Source organism: Pocillopora damicornis, chromosome 12 (assembly GCF_964200805.1).
Source record: "Pocillopora damicornis chromosome 12, jaPocDami1.2, whole genome shotgun sequence".
In the NCBI taxonomy this organism is placed as follows: Eukaryota; Metazoa; Cnidaria; class Anthozoa; order Scleractinia; family Pocilloporidae; genus Pocillopora; species Pocillopora damicornis.
In genome coordinates, this window is record NC_142681.1 from 15550728 (window position 1) to 15567991 (window position 17264).

At 36.8% G+C, this 17264-nt stretch overlaps 4 protein-coding genes across 6 annotated transcripts; 3 read left to right on the top strand and 1 right to left on the bottom strand.

Moving 5' to 3' along the window:
• The first annotated feature begins 9 nt into the window (after positions 1-9).
• Positions 10-1510, top strand: LOC113683920 (alpha-ketoglutarate-dependent dioxygenase alkB homolog 4). Its single transcript, XM_027201208.2, has 2 exons — positions 10-336; positions 887-1510. Exons 1-2 carry the CDS (start codon positions 28-30, stop codon positions 1421-1423), a joined length of 846 nt encoding a protein of 281 aa, XP_027057009.2. The 5' UTR covers positions 10-27; the 3' UTR covers positions 1424-1510.
• Positions 1477-3951, bottom strand: LOC113683919 (zinc finger HIT domain-containing protein 2). Its single transcript, XM_027201207.2, has 2 exons — positions 3379-3951; positions 1477-2635 (listed from the first exon to the last, which is right to left on the bottom strand). Exons 1-2 carry the CDS (start codon positions 3858-3860, stop codon positions 1849-1851), a joined length of 1269 nt encoding a protein of 422 aa, XP_027057008.2. The 5' UTR covers positions 3861-3951; the 3' UTR covers positions 1477-1848.
• A 97-nt stretch (positions 3952-4048) lies between these two features.
• LOC113683903 (DNA oxidative demethylase ALKBH2) lies at positions 4049-5626 on the top strand. The gene has a single exon (XM_027201190.2). It carries the CDS (start codon positions 4049-4051, stop codon positions 4838-4840), a length of 792 nt encoding a protein of 263 aa, XP_027056991.2. The 3' UTR covers positions 4841-5626.
• A 275-nt stretch (positions 5627-5901) lies between these two features.
• LOC113683908 (deoxynucleotidyltransferase terminal-interacting protein 1) lies at positions 5902-16701 on the top strand. Of its 3 annotated transcripts, XM_089189758.1 has the most exons (17): positions 6063-6181; positions 6658-6755; positions 8052-8121; positions 8232-8296; positions 9035-9076; positions 9301-9403; positions 9932-10027; positions 10356-10403; positions 11430-11468; positions 12107-12138; positions 12626-12680; positions 13622-13680; positions 14105-14165; positions 14710-14778; positions 14879-14934; positions 15179-15264; positions 15799-16701. In XM_089189758.1, exons 3-17 carry the CDS (start codon positions 8068-8070, stop codon positions 15945-15947), a joined length of 1014 nt encoding a protein of 337 aa, XP_089045884.1. In that variant the 5' UTR covers positions 6063-6181; positions 6658-6755; positions 8052-8067; the 3' UTR covers positions 15948-16701. The 3 variants fall into 3 exon arrangements, with proteins under 3 accessions (XP_027056997.2, XP_089045884.1, XP_089045885.1); XM_027201196.2 differs by lacking the exon at positions 6658-6755 and having other exon boundaries at positions 5902-6181; XM_089189759.1 differs by lacking the exons at positions 6063-6181; positions 6658-6755 and adding an exon at positions 7276-7310.
• Positions 16702-17264: the final 563 nt, after the last annotated feature.

Consider the following 17264-nt stretch of genomic DNA (forward strand, 5'->3'; position numbering starts at 1 on the left):
GAAATGTTGCTTTGAAAAGATTCTAAAATGGCGGATGGTTGTGGCTGCACTGGCATTCGGAAGTGCTTACTGTGTGAAGAAAACAAGAAATCCAACAATATGTTCGCAGACAAGCGCAGCAAGACAACAGAAAAGTATGAATTTTGTATTCTTTGTGGAGAAACGTTTCTCGTTGGTCAAGAATGTTTGCATCGCAAAGATATTGATGACGTAAACGTTAAATTGAAAGGTATTACTGTGATTCAGAACTTTATAAATGAAATTGAAGAGGAGACGATTGTGGCAGATATTGAAAAAACTGTTTGGAAGCCATCACAGTCTGGAAGGCGAAAGCAGGTGAGTAGAACTCAATGGTTTCACCGACAAGGGCTGCGTTATCAATACCTTGTGGGGGAGGGTGGGGGGGGGTTGTCACTGAAGTGCAGTTGCAGCGGGGGGGTGGGGAAGGGATGTGAGTGAGGCCAAATTTTTAGCGCGGAAGAACACCAACAACCCAAAGCATAAATTATAGAGGGAGTTTGATTTTAACTGTTATTTTTATTTTTTTTAACAAGAAAGATTCTCTGGAAAAACAAAGTTTTAACTCATGATTATAATTAAAGTTCTTGTATTTCACCTCCAACATGGTGCCTGTGTCTCTGTTGTTTGCTGACTGTCTGTGAAGCCTAACTGTCTTAAATTTGTAACTATTGATGGAGATCATGATTTTTGATGGATACAGCTGATGCGTCTGTGGCAGTGTACAACCAAATGGACAAATTTGTGAGACAGAGAATAATATTATTATTGTTGGTAGTATGATGGCTTTGTTTGTTCCTGAAGATAAAATTGGCCACCCAAACATTTATTTCCTTTTCCTTTTAACGTGTATTCTCATTTGTCACAGGACTTTGGACCTCAGGTGAATTTTAAGAAAAGGAAATTAAAGCTGAATAACTTTACAGGACTACCACAGTTCAGTAAAGTTTTGGTCGAACGGATGTGGAGGACAGTTCCACTTTTGTCTGATTTTCAACCAGTGGAACTTTGTAATTTAGAGTATACACCAGACAGAGGCTCATCTATTGATCCACATTTTGATGACTTTTGGGTGTGGGGTGAGCGTCTAGTCACAATGAACCTTCTCTCAGACAGCTCACTAACATTTTCAGTGAGTGGAGATACCAGTAATATTGAGGTTTCTGTTCCAATGCCAAGGAGGTCTTTGATCATTGTTCAAGGACCAGCTCGCTATGAATGGAAGCATGCAATAAAAAGACAGGATATTCTTTCCAGAAGAATTGCTGTAACATTAAGAGAACTTGCACAAGATTTTTGTGAGAGTGGCAAAAGCTACACTGTTGGACATGAATTAATAAAGACTGCTCTATCATTTCAAGGAGAATCAGTTCAAGTCAGTATTAATAAGGAATGTGAAGGCTGAAGTCACATTGTCGTGTGTATTATGATAGTAGTAAAAAGTATTTTCACACAAAATTGTGATTAAAAATAAAGATTCTTTTAGAAGTGAAAGTATTCTCATTCTTTAGCAACTTTAAAATAGCTTGTAAAATCATACAATCAAATCAGAGCAAATTGCACAAGTGTGCTTGCCCTTAAAACATCAATACAGTATCACACAAATAGCTGGGTGATTAGAATAACTCAAACTGGTACAAGAGGTTATCTTGATCTACGAAAAAAATAGAGGGGAGAATTTAAAACAGATCTTGGGAGTTAAAAGGTCAAGTTAGCTAAGGTTCCACTGTATGATAGCAATATGATGCAAGAAAGCTCGCCTCAGAAACTACTGGGGATTGGTTCTATCATACTACAATGTCCTTCAGAGTTCTCTTTTCAAATTCTGACTTAGATTTCTGTGATAAGAGTTGCTTTCTTTGGTGGCTTTGAACCTTCCCATACTTGCTCTAGCTTTTCTCTTTGTTCTCTGTGCTGTCTGTTAGACATGGATACCTCTGTAAGAACAACTTCCATGTTAAGCACAAGAGATTGCAAAATATGAGTGTTTGTGTGAACCCATGCTAATAAAAACTCTACTTTCTTTTTTGCAAGCCACAAAGATTTACATAAATCTGCTTCTTTTTGGTTCATTTTGGAGTTGACTTTCAATCTCTCTCTTCCTCCACTGAGAAGTCGACACAAATGAGACAGAGCACTGTCAACAAAGTTTGTTTTCTTTCTCTCCATAACAACATATCCTTTGATCAAAGAAATAACATCCAGAAGCACCTGATGAGATGATTCCTCAGAACAGTAAAGGTCCTTGCAATCTAGCACAGCACTCAAGGAGCTGTGAACTACTGACTCCACACTGTCAAACACAGCATTTTTAGAAAGAACAGGTGAAAGCTGTAACAAATTCTCAGCTGCCTGTTCTAAACTGTCTTCTGGGCATCCATTGTACAGCCTCATGATATATGCATATGAGAAAATTACATTTATACAACTGAACCGCACATTTGGATTCACATTTGAATTTTTCATGGCTGACAGTAATGATGTGATGTTCCTTTTTAATGCTGGCATCTTTTCCTTTTTTTCTTGTTCCTTAGTTTGGATTTGATGGCTTTTGCTTTTTTGTTCATCTTTCTTTCCTAAAATGTTGCTCCCTTCACTTACAACCTCTATCTTCTTTCTATCAACAGATATCAAGAGAAAAAAAGTAGTTAAAAAGAATCAAATAAAAAACAAACAGGTGCTTGTTATGAAAGTGCCTTCTCAATTAAGTACAAGTGAGTCTAATATATAATTTTCTGGAATACATAGAGGAAACCAGAGCACTTTTGAAGAACCACTTATAAACCAAGCAACTTCAATTTCACCTTTTAATTCCCATGAGTGACCAAGACAGAATTTCTCCTTACAATATCAATACAACATTAAGCAGACAAGTGTGGAGAATAAAGAAAAATTTCCACTGGGTTTTTTTTTAGTTGATCCAATGCTAAATTCTCCAAACTAACATCATAAGAATTTTATGGCAGACAGCAAGGAGAATTACTAATGAGAGATCTCGGGAGAGAAGAGTCAAACATAGTTCAGTTAGCACAGGGTAATGCAGATAAAGAGGGGTATGAAGGACTTTAGCTTAATAATGATGGGAATGCTACTCAGAAATATTAGAATCAACCTCATGACCTCATGCTATTCTAATTAACATATAGAGAAGCCTTAACTGTGCTCTGTTCTGTTTTAAAGCATGCAGGAACTGGCTAGAGTGCAAGAGAAGTGTAGGGAGAAACACTCAATTACGTCTCCCCATTTCTTAAGTCCTGCCTATCCGCATGGTTTGAAGTTCTAATGTAAACCCTATGTAATTCCCCGATATAATACTCATTTGCCATAAAAACTCTTGTCAAGTCCGTCTAGGCAAGTTACCTGTTATTTCTGTCATCTTGTGTAGTCCACCACGGGATCCAAACGTCAATGACATGAGAAATCTCTCCGCTTTTGACGGCAGATTCAAACTCTTTCTGTTCACTATCTGTCAACGCCGACCACACGGCTTCTGTGTCATTGTTTATATCTACATTTTTCAATCGTTCCTCCAAATCTACAGCATCCTGAAAGCCTTCTTCTTCATCCTGCTTCTTTAGTTTGTGCAACAATTCCAGCATTTTATGCTTGTCTTCACTACTACTCTGTTGTTCGCACATTGCTTCCATGACACAATCTTTGTAAAAAAGCTCCGAACACTGTAAGTGTTTATCACTTTTATAGCACACACTGGAACAGTATCGGACATGGCAACGAGGACACGTGTACTTGGAGACTTCTTTAGAACAAAACCCACAAGGCGAGTTGCTCTGAGAGGTCGAAAGAACGTCCTTAAAACGATCACCGGACGATTCATCCGCCATGTTGGTCTTTTCTACACCCAGTCTCTTCGCGTATTCGCAAATGGGTTGGACGTTTTGTGCAAGCTCACACGAGGTTGTAATCACTGTTGCGTGACACGTTATGTAACTTGTTGACGACTTCAGGTTTAGAACACTTCTATGTAGTATTTTCAAGAACTAGACGATCGCCAAATAGCTATATTTTTGATATGATTGACTCTTATTTCATTAAGAAAGAGTCGAAATGTGCAAAACACAAGCTGGACGAGAAAGAAATTGTGGGAGAGCCTGAAATGAAGGTGAAAGCTTGTGACAATCCAAACGAGCAACCCTCTTGCTCTAAATTATCTTTTCTTAAAGGAAATAGAAGGATAGACCTTAAATGGAAACGTATAACATCAGAAAATTTAAATCTTGATTACGTGCAGTTATTCTCTAAAACTGAAGCTGACACGCTCTTTCAAGAGGCAGAGAAAGTGATAAAGTATAACAAAGACAGTAAAGTGTTCGTTCATGGAAAATGGCACAATGTCCCAAGAAAGCAAGCAGCTTATGGAGACGCAGGTCTAACGTACACATTCTCTGGTTCAACTGTAGCGGCACAGCCGTGGAGTAATGCTCCCTTTCTCAAGCACATAGCTGACCTTGTTTCATCTCTAACTGGTGGACACCATTTTAACTTTGTTCTTGTGAACAGGTACAAGGATGGACAAGACCACATGGGTGAACACAGAGATGATGAGGTTGATTTGGTTCCCAAAAGTTCCATTGCGTCTCTGTCTTTAGGTCAAACCAGAGACTTTGTGTTCCGTCACAAAGATGCCAGAGGAAGTGGAGCTCAAAGAAAGATTGATCCTGTTAAGTTTGAACTGTCTCACGGCAGTCTGCTTATGATGAACCACCCAACCAATGTGTATTGGTTTCATTCCCTTCCTGTGCGGAAAAAGGCAATATGCCCAAGAATCAATTTCACATTCAGACAGATGGTTGTAAAGAAGTGATGGATGTTTTCAAAGTTATGAATCTGATACAAGGTGTTGTTTTTGAAGAGCATAATGATATTTTGTGGTTTGCTAGGAGTATTGTCAATGGCAAAAATTCATGACCAAAATGTAACGGTCTACCCTCTTGAAAAATTCAGATTGAGTGCAATGCATAGTACTGGCAATGCAACCCAACCCTATTTCAGACCTGATTGTTTGCATGAAAAGAGTCACAATTTTGCCTGAAAAATACTGAATTGGAGATTTCAGAATCAATATTTGAAGGTGCAGTAAACCTTTCCTGGTAGAAGCTGACATGAGTCAGGAAATACTCTGACATTGCAAACATATAGAAAATATAACTGGTAAAGTACTTTGATGGAAATCAAAAGAAAAAAAAACAAAACAAAAATAACAGAAAAAAGAAAGGGAAGTGATTTCAAAGTAGTTTGAATCTAGAAGGATTTGTATAAGATGTGGCTATATAGGTGTTAAAGGGGTAGAACTTCTTTCAATTTAGATACTTCTTGTTTTGAACAACCACAAAACTTTCCTGTTTCAACAATCCTTCTTAGAATCTGGATGCTTCCTTGTTTCTGTAAGCTTTTGGGAGTTTTTTGATGAAATTGTATCCTAGTGTTAGTGTGAAACATTTATGAAAATATGTAACATGATCAGTCAATGCTAAAAGACTTTGGGGAAATTTTCCTTACTGTACTCTGTACATCAGCTCTCATGTATGGAGTTGTTGATAAAGTAAACAATGAAAAGAAGAACAATCATTGAAATAATTTGACCTGCCAAGTGTGTTGTGTGCATTTTTAACTGGTCTATATTGCATTGCCTGAGTTTTTTGGCAGGGAAAGAAAAATTTTTACCTCTTTGATCCCAATAATGCGCTTTTCAAATTGAAGCCACCTCTGTAACACTTTGACTGGTATCTAATTTCTCCTTACAATATCACCCCTGAATCAAACTTTATGGTCAAAAGAATAAAGGAAATAATCAGCAACTAAAGAACCTCTTGGAAATTCTGCCAGTGCAGTCAGCACCTTAGGAAATGCATAATGAATAAAATGGAGAATATGCTTATTGAAGGCTTGTTATGAATAGCACCATAGCAGAACATTGCAACTTCGCCCCATGCTATCTTCATCATGTTTTCGCGTTTCTTTTGTCTTTGACGAGACTGACGTCATAAAAATTTCCCCGGCAGTCACCAGTTCTCCGGTATTAAAACGGGTAATTTAGGAGAAAGGAAATAACAATGGCGGAACCACCGGGAGCGTATTCGGTGAGAGAAGTTGAAATGAATACCGATGAACGCTACGGCTTCAGAAGAGAGTTCAGAAAGCAAAAGTAAGTTTTTAATCCCTTTGTTTTGACTCCTTTTTCTTTAAGTAGGTTGCCTTCTTTGGCCGTTTTACGTCAGTGTGTGTTGTGGTCCCACTTCCACTTGAAGTTGGGGGGTGAAATTTTTGAAGGACAATCGACCAGTAAACATGCAAAGCAAAGCAAGGGTTCTCCGGCGAACCGTCCTTCATCATCTTTATTGTTTTCATGCGCTATGTTATTCTTGCGATATTTTCGCGAAATGGAAGAACAACATACATTGAGAAATTCAAAGAACCTTGCGTTCCAACTACTTCACATTCACGATGCATTGTAATGATGTTCTGAACAAATTTATGCAAGGGATTTCCAAGGCGATCAGCGCATTTTTATGAAGAATCTTATCAATCCAATCGCAAAGTGATTATTAGTCTTTAAAATACATTTTACTTAGAGGGCTGTTGTTGTTTGAATGTGTTTATGATCCATGACTTTTGCTGTAGCGTGTGACAAATTTAAAAGCGGAAGAACCCCTCAGGAAGTGGTATCTTTTGGGATTTGTAGACCTAAGAGACCAGCCTTTGCTGTTCCCACATTTCAAGTGAGTTCTGTCTCTTCCGGTTGGATTTAGCAACATTGACAACGATTTACGAAAGTGCGTTAAAGGATTTGATCCAAAAGCCATTTACTTTCTTTCGGGTGATAATAGTTGATCGACTGCTTGGTAAACTTCCTCCTCGTGTACCCATCTAAGTAAGATCGCATGCCTTGCGCTGAGTAAATCGATGAGTGATTCAAACAAAACAGATTTCTCTCCATGGTAGCATTTAGCTGCTGTTAAAATATAGTGAACTAATAAATAAACCCCCGATATAGATTTATATCCTTGTGAGCTGTATAACTACCGGTAAGCGCAAATTTTCGAAACATTTTCCTTTTTTCGAATCTTTATTTTGACTACCAGTGGCTTATTGCATGTAGCTACACTTGCAGACACTGCAGGTCAAACCGGTTAAACTTTTGAATACAAGTATATTTGCAAAATTATTTTAAATGTATTCCATCAAATCAATATTTGGACAGTTTTCTTTTGGAATTGTTTACATTCCTATATAGGGTTGGCGACTTGTTCAAAACATATCTAAGCCAAGCTAGGGTGAGGGTGAATTTTTGACTTGGGTTCATTAATTTTCTGATCTTTTTACAAGTTCAACTTCCTTTAACAATGTTTTTCCCTTAACCCTTTAACTCCCATGAGTGACCAAGACAGAATTTCTCCTTACAATATCAATACAATATCAACCAGATAAGTAATGAGAATAAAGAAAAATATCAATTTGGGGATTTAGTTGATCCAATATTAAATTCTTTAAAATAACATTATAAGAATTCTATGGTTAACTGTAAGGAGAATTACAAATTTGATGTGGTAGTTAAAGGGTTAACAAAGATAAAACCCTGCAAGATGTTTGACCTAATAAATAAATTTCTATGAAAGAAATGAAAATCAATAGAGAGCAAAAACCTGCAGTCCTTCAGACCATTTTTTGTGGTGAATATTTATCAAAGACAAAAAAGAACAAACTGATGCTAGTGCTAATGACTGGCTTAAAAAAAGTTACTCAAATATGTCCTAGAGTGCTGGAAATCATTTCTTAGAAAGTTTCAAATTATGGGAGGGAAGCATGCCCGCAGAACCCTGTAGAAGAGCTTGTTGCTTTGCAACACATCATACTTGGGACACAAGTGTAGTTCAATTCAACCAGCTACTCAGATCAGTTCAGATCTTACAACCCTGACTATTAATCCTGGGATTAACTCCAAATGCATTTAGAATAACAGGCCTCTTATAGTAACTTAGTGGTTATTCATCCTTCATCCTTTTACGTTGTTTTAGGCTTTGTTTTAAGGATATGGATTCTAGCGTGGAGGATCATAAAGAAAGCAAAAGGGGAAAACCAGTACCGGTAAGTATTAAACAAGGGCTTTTCAGCAAAAAATGCAGTTTTTATTTTTTTTAATACAACCATTTATGCAAATTATGTTTGACATATTTGCTGACACACCTTCTTTTAAGTCCCAGTCTCAGGAAAATGAACCCAGTCCCTTCAATATGACAGCAAAGAACTTTCCTAAACGAAGGTAAGGCATGTGAAACAAACCAAGTTAACTTAATGGGAAATCTTTTTGAGAAGGGTTAACTTTTAGTCGGAGTGATAACAAGTGTAATAAGTGAGCCTGGTATGAAAGCTCATATAGTTATGGTTGTAGCAAAAAATTAGACTACCAGCTGAAATTTCGAGGGAGGCAGCTCAAAAATGGTGAACTATTGTAGGTGCATAACCTCAAAAGTGCTTGTTGTGCATTACAGAAGCAATCCCTTGGCAAAAGTCCAACCAGTGATTATTGCTGATCTGGACATTATCTAAGGCAGCCTATATCCCTAAATACGAACTCCAAGCAAGTACTCACTTTACACTGTGCAATCTTACCCAAATAAGAATTTGATGTTAAATCAAACAGTATCCTTAGTTGATATTTATATCTTTTAAACATTCTCATTGCCTTCCTGCTTAAAAAAATATATTTTAAGGGGACGTTAATAATTAGTTACAAGAATTTGGCATTTGATCAAGATAACAACTATGTGATGAGTTTGGGTATTCTTATTACTTGTTTGCTGTATAATGTATCGCTTCTGGTAGTTAAGGGCTTAAACACAGGCAGATAGAAGGAAAATAATTTTTTTTAAAAGCTGAACAGGGAAACTTACACTGTGAAAAGGTTTTTAGGGATAATTCATCATATTAAGTGTTTTACTTATAATTTGATTTTTAGAGAATGTTACACATGGATTGTATTTTTTTTTTTTAATTTCAGAAGCCGAATGCATGCCTCTGTTGCCTCTTATAATCGTACCAGGTAACTTAAATTAGTAAATTCATTTTAAATCACCTTTCAAAGATGGTGCCTTAGAATTTTTATTTTCTGATGAAATTACTTATCAAAATAATAATTATGGAGGAAAAGTCCTTTTGGAAGCATATGATTGACCAAAGGCTACCCATTGAACCAAAAACAACAAAACTTCGGTGGGATTCTTATTGTTTGTGTCTAAAGCCTTTTAAAAATTTTTCTGTTCACAGAGGGAGCACAGTCAGCGCCAATAAAGCTCTAGAACTTGTTCGAGCAGCTTTGCAGCCTTCATTAAATTCTGAAATTGAGACAGTTTTAAAGAGCTATCAAGAGGTATTTGATATTATGTTGTGGCTTGAGACTCTCAAGTTAGCATTAAGTGGCCATTTGACTTTTTCTAAAGGAGCCTATTCACAGCATTTGCTAGTTGAAAATTAAGCCCTACTTCCCTAAATTCCCCATTCCCATTAGTACTCTGCAGTCTTCTGCCTATTATTTATTCTTGGTTTATCATTGCCTAATATGTACTTTTCTGATCTGATTGTTAATTCTCCCCTCTAGCTGCTTCACATTTCCATGTATATTAGTTACCAGAATTTGGTGTTCGATCAAGATAACAACTCCTACCTGATAAGTTTGAGTATTCTCATTACCTGTTTACTGAATGATGTATGGATATCCAATATACTGATATCTTGTAGACTTCGTGAAGTTCAAAGCAGTCTTGCATAGCATAAGAGGATACTGTTGCAAAATGTAACAAACCTCTTAACTCAGTTTAATGTGTATTCTTTGGTGGAAAGCAAAACATCTTGTTTGGTGTTGTTCCTTACATTTGTATGTTGTACTGGTCCTTTGCAGATGTTCCGTATGGCAGCACGTAACATCAAAGACAACACAAGTGAATCAGTCTCAGAAGAACAGATAAAAGCTGTCCTGAGAAGAAGCTTAGATGAGGTGTGATAGAACTAGAGAGAGAAATAATTTTGATTCCCCTCCTCTGAGTGACCAAGACAGAATTTCTCCTTACAATTTCAAAAAAAAAAAAATCAAACAGACAAGTGATGAAAATAAAGTAAGATAACAATTAAGAGATTATTAGGTGATCCAATACCAAATTCTCCAAACCAACATCATAAGAATTGTGAAGAAGACAATGGGAAGAATTGGTAATGAGATCTTGAGGGTGAAAGGGTTAACATGCTGAGTCAAATATGTCAAATGCCAGGTTACTGCAAGTTCCTTCCCTGATAGATCTTATTCATTATCAATGTTTGATTCACAGGCGAAACTTCTGTTCAGGGTGGACACAAAGCCTCATCACCCAGACAGGGTTAGTACACAATTCACTGATGTCACCACCTCTCAATTTGTCAGTTGAATGTTTAAACTGAAGTCACTGATATGGATGCATTTCATCCAAAACAAAGATACAAAAATTAATAGGCAACTGTTCTTAAAATTTAATTCTTATGGTGATGACAATTTTTAGTAATAATAATAATGATAATAGAAATAATATACATGAAAAATTATGTGTCTGATTTTCTGAAAACAAGTGCATTTGTCATGTTAATAAACATAAGTGCAAAGTTAACACAAGTCCAAATTACAAATAGCATGAATGTAGTGCCAAAATTTTGTCTGTCTTGACTTTCCTATTTGACTTACTAGTAGTTTTTAGTTATCCTTGATTTCCCCTATCAAAGGAAATAATTTGTTTTTTTTTTATATCTAAGAGATTTAGCAGACTTTATGGGATATGAAGCGATTTGTTCTGTATCCAGGAGACTTTAGGGAAAAAAAAACAAACAAACAAAAAAACAGTAGAGTTGAGATATAACCATTAACCGTTTAACTCCCAAGATCTGATTGTTAATTCTCCCCTGTAGCTGCTACACATTTCCTTGTAAATTAGTTATTAATAGCAGCTAGCAGCTTCTACCTGATAAGTTTGAATATTCTCATTAGCTGTTTGCTGAAGAATGTATGGATATTGTAGGGAGAAGTTTTATGTTAATCACTTCTGGGAGTTAAAGCGTTAAAGTCTGTTTTTGTTTATGTGAACAGTCCCCTTTAGAACATGGTTCTCAATCCTTATATCTTTAATCCTACAACTCCCAGAGGTGATTAACATTACACGTCACCTAAAATATCCATACATTATCTACCAAAGCAAACAGAAAATGAAAATATCCAAGCAAATCAGGTAGAAGCTGTTATCTTGATTCAACTCTATCTTCCCACAACTAATTTACTATGAGATGTTTTGTGACCAGAGGGGAGAATTAACCATCAGATCTTGGGTGTTAAATGGTTAACCAGTGTTAACTTTGTTGATTAACTTTTTCTTCAACAGAGATATGAGAGAGGGGGAAGTCCTGCAGTTGTCAAGAAGGTATCCTATTAATTTTTTTTTCCAGTGGAATAATACAAAACTCTAAATTATTAGACACAGGTGTAATGATGGTGATTACATTTGCATACTGTTGATGTAAATGTTAGAAGGAAGCTCTGTCAATTTATATTTACCATAGGTGTCTGTTGTGACATGCAAAGCAACCTTAACTTCAGGGAAATGACTAAATGTATCAAAAATTGAAATGGATAGAATAAACTATTAAGTGATAGAGATGATAAGAGATTTGGGAGATTGGCAAGGAAAAATTAATAAAAAGCTCTTTTTTGGAGACATGACAATTGTTATCTACTCTTAATTAGCTCTTTTAAATTAGTAGCAGTTCATTCAAGCAGCTTTCTTAACAGCCTTATAACTGGTAAGGCTGACCAGCTCCAGCCCCTCTAGCTAATGTGTAAGCTGGTATGCAAAGCCTAAGGTACATCATGAAAAAAGAAAAAAAGCAAAAGGGAATAACTTATCATTGCTAGTTTTACGTTAAACCATGCTGTGTACATATTCATTCTAAAAAAAAAAGCTGAAACTAACAGTGAAAAGAATAAGAGAATATAGCCATTTGGCAGACCTTTGTTAACAATAATATGTTTATTTATTGATTTCTCTGTTTGTTTTTCCAGAAGAGGGTACGCCCTGATGTAGAAAAAGAAAGGTAATGAAAAATAAAATAATGATGCTGCAAAAAATGTTGGGAGATTTCCATCCATTGTAGCTTGAGTTGATTTGTGGCTATAATAAGTCTTAATTCCAAAACAGCTCAAAGTTTCCATTATTAAAGATATTTCTACCTAGAATTAGACTATATATTGGAAACAGTGATTTGACATTTACTGTTTGTTGGCCCTTTACACCCTAACATCAGTATGCATATTCTCCATACTGTTTTCTATACATTTCCTAAGGTGCTGACAAGGAGAATGCATTTAACAATGTCAAGCATCTTGAGTTTGTGATCATTTCCTTTATTCACCTGAACTTTATATTTGATTCAGGGGTGCTTCTGTTGAGAGAAATTAAACTCTTATCACTCTAAGGGTATTAAGGGCTGACATACTTAAGGCTTCTTCTGGTTTGATGTTGTCTGAGTTCCCTTGGATGCAATAGGAATGTTGTGACTGTAATGTTGTTGTTTTTTTTAGTGAAGGATCACCTCCTAAAGTAAACAAGATGGACAATAAAGCGATAACCAGTAAGGTAAACAATATATGTTGTTTTATTTAATATGTTTTTCAACAAATGGGAAGATTAAAAAAATTCACTTTCTTGTATGCACTTGAAAGGTGCTGGGATACAAAGCATTTGAAATTTAATGTAAAAAGGATCAGTACTGGTGTACACAGATCGGAGATATAGAGGAGCCTTCTTGGTTTGTAGATGAATCCTGATTAAATTAAATTAATACTTTATTTATATAGGGCTATTCTTTCATTATCAAATAGCACTAAATACAATGACTGAATACACAGACTGAAATAAACATTAAGTGCTCAAAAATCCCAACTGGCAGTAGGCAGACCAGTTGGCTATTTACACTGCACAGCCAAGGAGTTGAACTTGGGGCAACCAAGAACAATTCTAGTGAATGGCAAGGTGGAGGACTTGAACTCAGGACCACCAGATTACAAGTCCAGCACCCTAACCACTCAGCCAAGCTGTCTCCTGATGATTTTGTAACTTTTGTTAAAACCTCTTGAGGGTAACTGGTCAAGTGGTTTTGCCTCAATTCAGTTTTCTCCCCTTACCTACCCCTGCAATGTTCACCCCATCTATAATGAGTTTGCCCCCAAATGAAAGAAAAAATAAGACCAAAAAAAAAATGTCAGCATCACATCACAATATCACATTGACTTAAAAAACTCAGTATCTCTTCAGTTTTTTTTTCTCTTCAGTCTCCTTGGTATTTTGCTCTTATCCCAGTTCTTTTTTCCACTCTTGGCCATGTTTTGTCTGAGAAGAAACATGTTGTGTTGTTATGAAAATTCAATTCGTAGAAAGGCCTAGCAATAAACTTTTGTATTTGGTAGGGTTAACACATCCAAGAGAGGGCAAACTTGTAGGTGGCAAACTTACTTTGGGTTAAAACTCCTTAAACCTCTTCAACACAGTTAACATTTGCACTGTCTTTTTTATTAAAGTGGGATCCAGACAGCATTACTGAGGAAACTGAATTCATTATGGGAGTAAAAGCAAACAAGTAAGCTTGAATTTATTTTGCAACCAGTTATAAGTTTTGTTGAAAAAAAGAAGCCTAACATTATGTTGTTGAAAACAACACCATTTTTTGTGTGAGGGCATCAAATAGCATTTAAGCAATGGCTTTCATTTCTCAGTACATTTTTCTTTTGGAGACTTAGATGAGATGTTGCAAGGTTGTTGTGTTCTCTTGTTTATTAAACTGTTTAGATTTTATCAAAACAAAAGAGCAATAATCTTCCATGTTTCTTAACTTCAACTACTTATAGCCTAGCATTCATGTTCAGCACCTAAGAAGGATGGCAATTGGCAGAGCAGCAGAGTGTATAACCAAAGTTCTGATGTTTGATTCCTAATGGGGACTCAGATTTTTTTCTTGGTCCCATGCTAATAACAACAGTAAATAAAATCTTTCATTATTTAAGAGCCCTTGGTTTTGCTGCCACAAGAGGAAAACTCTACTACAGACATCCAGAACTTTTCAAGGTAAATCATTTGACATGTCCACCTTAATATTGTTAATTAATTCCCTTAAAGATCAGAATGCATAATTTTTTGCCAAACCATCCCTATCTAGACCACCTTCCTTGTAAGAATTTCTGAGATTTCTTTTTCATTATACAGTAATAAACAAATGCTCATGGGGGACAGATAGTATGCATTCAAAGTTTTCCATTCTTCACATGGTTATGCAGAGTTTTAATGAAGAGCAGCATTACAACTTGTGAATAAAACTCATTCATGTGCACTATACATTGAATAAACTCTATTTTTGGATGTTGATCATGTGGTATAAACATAAGGTGGGGAGATGCCTGGGAAGGACTGTTTGCACAAACAGAGAGGAGAAGATCAGAATGAAATCTGATGATGGCTTTCACTGTGGTTTTGGAAATATGTGTCATTGTTACTGAACTAGAACTACCCTATCACAGGCAGTCAAATCACTTCACTGATTATGACAGTCAACTTTAAACCAGTTACTGTTAGTAGTTCATTCTAGACCATGTTGTTGTCTTTTACTCTACAGTACTCGGGTGACTCTGATGACAAACTGTGGCTGTTTGAACAGAATGAACTGCCCATTACCGGAGGCAAGGTATAATGCTTAAAAACACTGCTTAGCTTGTGAAAGGGTTGTTGAGACTGTAAAAATTTATATGTTTGCTCTAACTTATACTCTGTTGATCTGTTTATAGGCATTTCTCATGATTGCAGATGACATCAGAAAGTTAGCTGATCATCAGGATTACAGGTCAGTAGCTATCATAACACATTCCCAGTGTACTAAAATAAGTAAAACAAGGATGATTTGGCAAACATCAAAAGTCAGCCTGATTTTCCATGAGGAGGTTGGGACAAGGAAGGGGGAAGAGGGTACCTAATATTGTTGATAAAGTGTTTTATAGATTCCCAGTAATCCATCAGTTTCTGTAGAAGGGGAGCACTTCCCATTCCATCTGAATCCTCTAACCTATACTGAAAATTTTGTCTGACAGGAATAATGAAGGTCTAAATCTGGAGGAAATCAAGGGTTTTAAGGTGCCATCAAAGATGTTAGAGAAGATGAAAAGTCACATGAGAAGTAAGTCCAAATTTTGTAACATGAAGTTTTTGCTTTCAAAGCTTTTACTGTCAGGTTTGAGATTCTGACTGATGAGTCTCTTGTTTTTGACCCCTTAACTCCCAGAAGTGATTTATATGCTACTTCTCCTTAATCCCAATAACAATCGATCAATTTCCACCAAACAAGTGATGCAGATAGACAAAGTTATCAGCTACAGGGTGTAATCTTGATGTGGTATTGAGTTCTCTTAACCAATTTTCAAGGAAATTTACAGTATATAGAAGGGAGAATTTTAGCAATCAGATCCATGAATAGTGTCATACCATAAATACCGATCATAAGCCTTGTTTCATGTAACACTCAATCTTGCTTTTGATGGGGATTTGGGTGCATTGAAGAACATAGAGCCTCTATAATTTTTGTAAAAAAAATTTTGAAAGGCCCTGAAATAAGTTATCCTAATAGTTATAATAATTGAGAGGAAGAGAGGGAGGGGAGGGGGGGGAGCTTTTGAGTGGCCTTGTGCTAAAATGGTGTCAAATTACTTTATAGAATTGAAGAGAGAAGCAGCCGCACGAGGTGAAGGTAGAGAGAAATTCAAAGAGGAGGAGAGTCCTGCCAACAACGAAGTAAAAGAGTCAGCTGGACAAGAGAGCAAGGAAACACCCTCTCAAGCTCCAGATATCAAACAGGAGCAATGAAATAAATGACGATACCTAACAGATAAGGATCGATAGGAACAATTGTATTTATTAGAATTAGTCGTTCTTGGTAGAACTTTACATTAGAGTGGCTCTTCATCTCAGTGGTGAACCATTTGTATCGCGAGTAAGTTAACTGTATCCTAGAGTCTGTTGATAAGTTCTTAAGTTAGACTTCCTTAAATAATTAATCTCCAACCTCTGTGAGGGCCAAAGTATAGCCAGGCTCTCCCTATGAGCGCTGCAGGGCTCCCGTTTTCCGTCCGTATGAAGATTTGAGACGAGTCGGGGAGAGGTTTGCTAGGTCCTAGCATACCTCTTGTCGGCTTGCTTTTCTAAAACCCAAACTTTCTGTTGGGCGAAGAAACTCTCTTGTCGCAGTACTTATTATGAGAGCCTGCTTGTCGGCTAGCCAGACTAGAACTTTGAAATTTTGTAAAAAAACAGGCAAAGATGTTATCCAAGTAGGATGTCGGAACCAGTATAGAGTTACAAATGGAAAACTGAGAGGTCGTTGAACGAACTTCACGCTCTAGGAATACTATAGGGAAATTCTTCCCAATATTTTAAGTTTTTTTGGGTGTGAAACATAACTTGTTATGTCCTCAGACAAACCAACTCTTAATTTGTAGTCTTCTCGACGTGTTACAGTTAAATCACAAGATTTTCCTCTTTCCTAGAGGTTTCCTTTCCTTACTGCATTAACGACGCCCTGAAATGGGCCAATAAAATACTGTACTCGCTTTTTCCTGTACCCGCGGAAGATGTTTTCACAGCGGTTAACGGGCAGAGCCAAAGTGGAGAAGGGGTGAGAAGTATTTTTTTGGGGAGGGGAGGGGAGGGGGTCGATAAGGGTGAAGTACTGAGGATCATATATATGAGGTGCAAAGAGAGGGTGGCAATTTTTGTTATAAAACAACCCGGCATGCCCAAGACCCCAAGACCTCAATGAAGGACCACACCCCACATTTCTACAGAGGCCTGCCTTTGCCCCTGATCAACATGAAGAAGCTGGAAGATTCCAACCCACATTTTAATTGAAAGATTTTCCATCTCGCAATGACGGGTGGGCTCTTCTGTAGCTAATTGAAGCGCTTGCTCTTCAGACATTTACAACAGGGGCGTGACTCGAAAGTCTGGACAACTTTCAGAGCCTGTTGCCATATAAAGAAACAACGACAACAACAATTCTAAGGAACCCCATTCATCCCATCCACTTTCATTTAATCCTCTGTTAGCGACGACTGATCTCTCTTCGTTCTCCCTGAAAACCGAGTGATCCCCCATCCCCCTCCAAAAATCCTTCACCCTCACGTA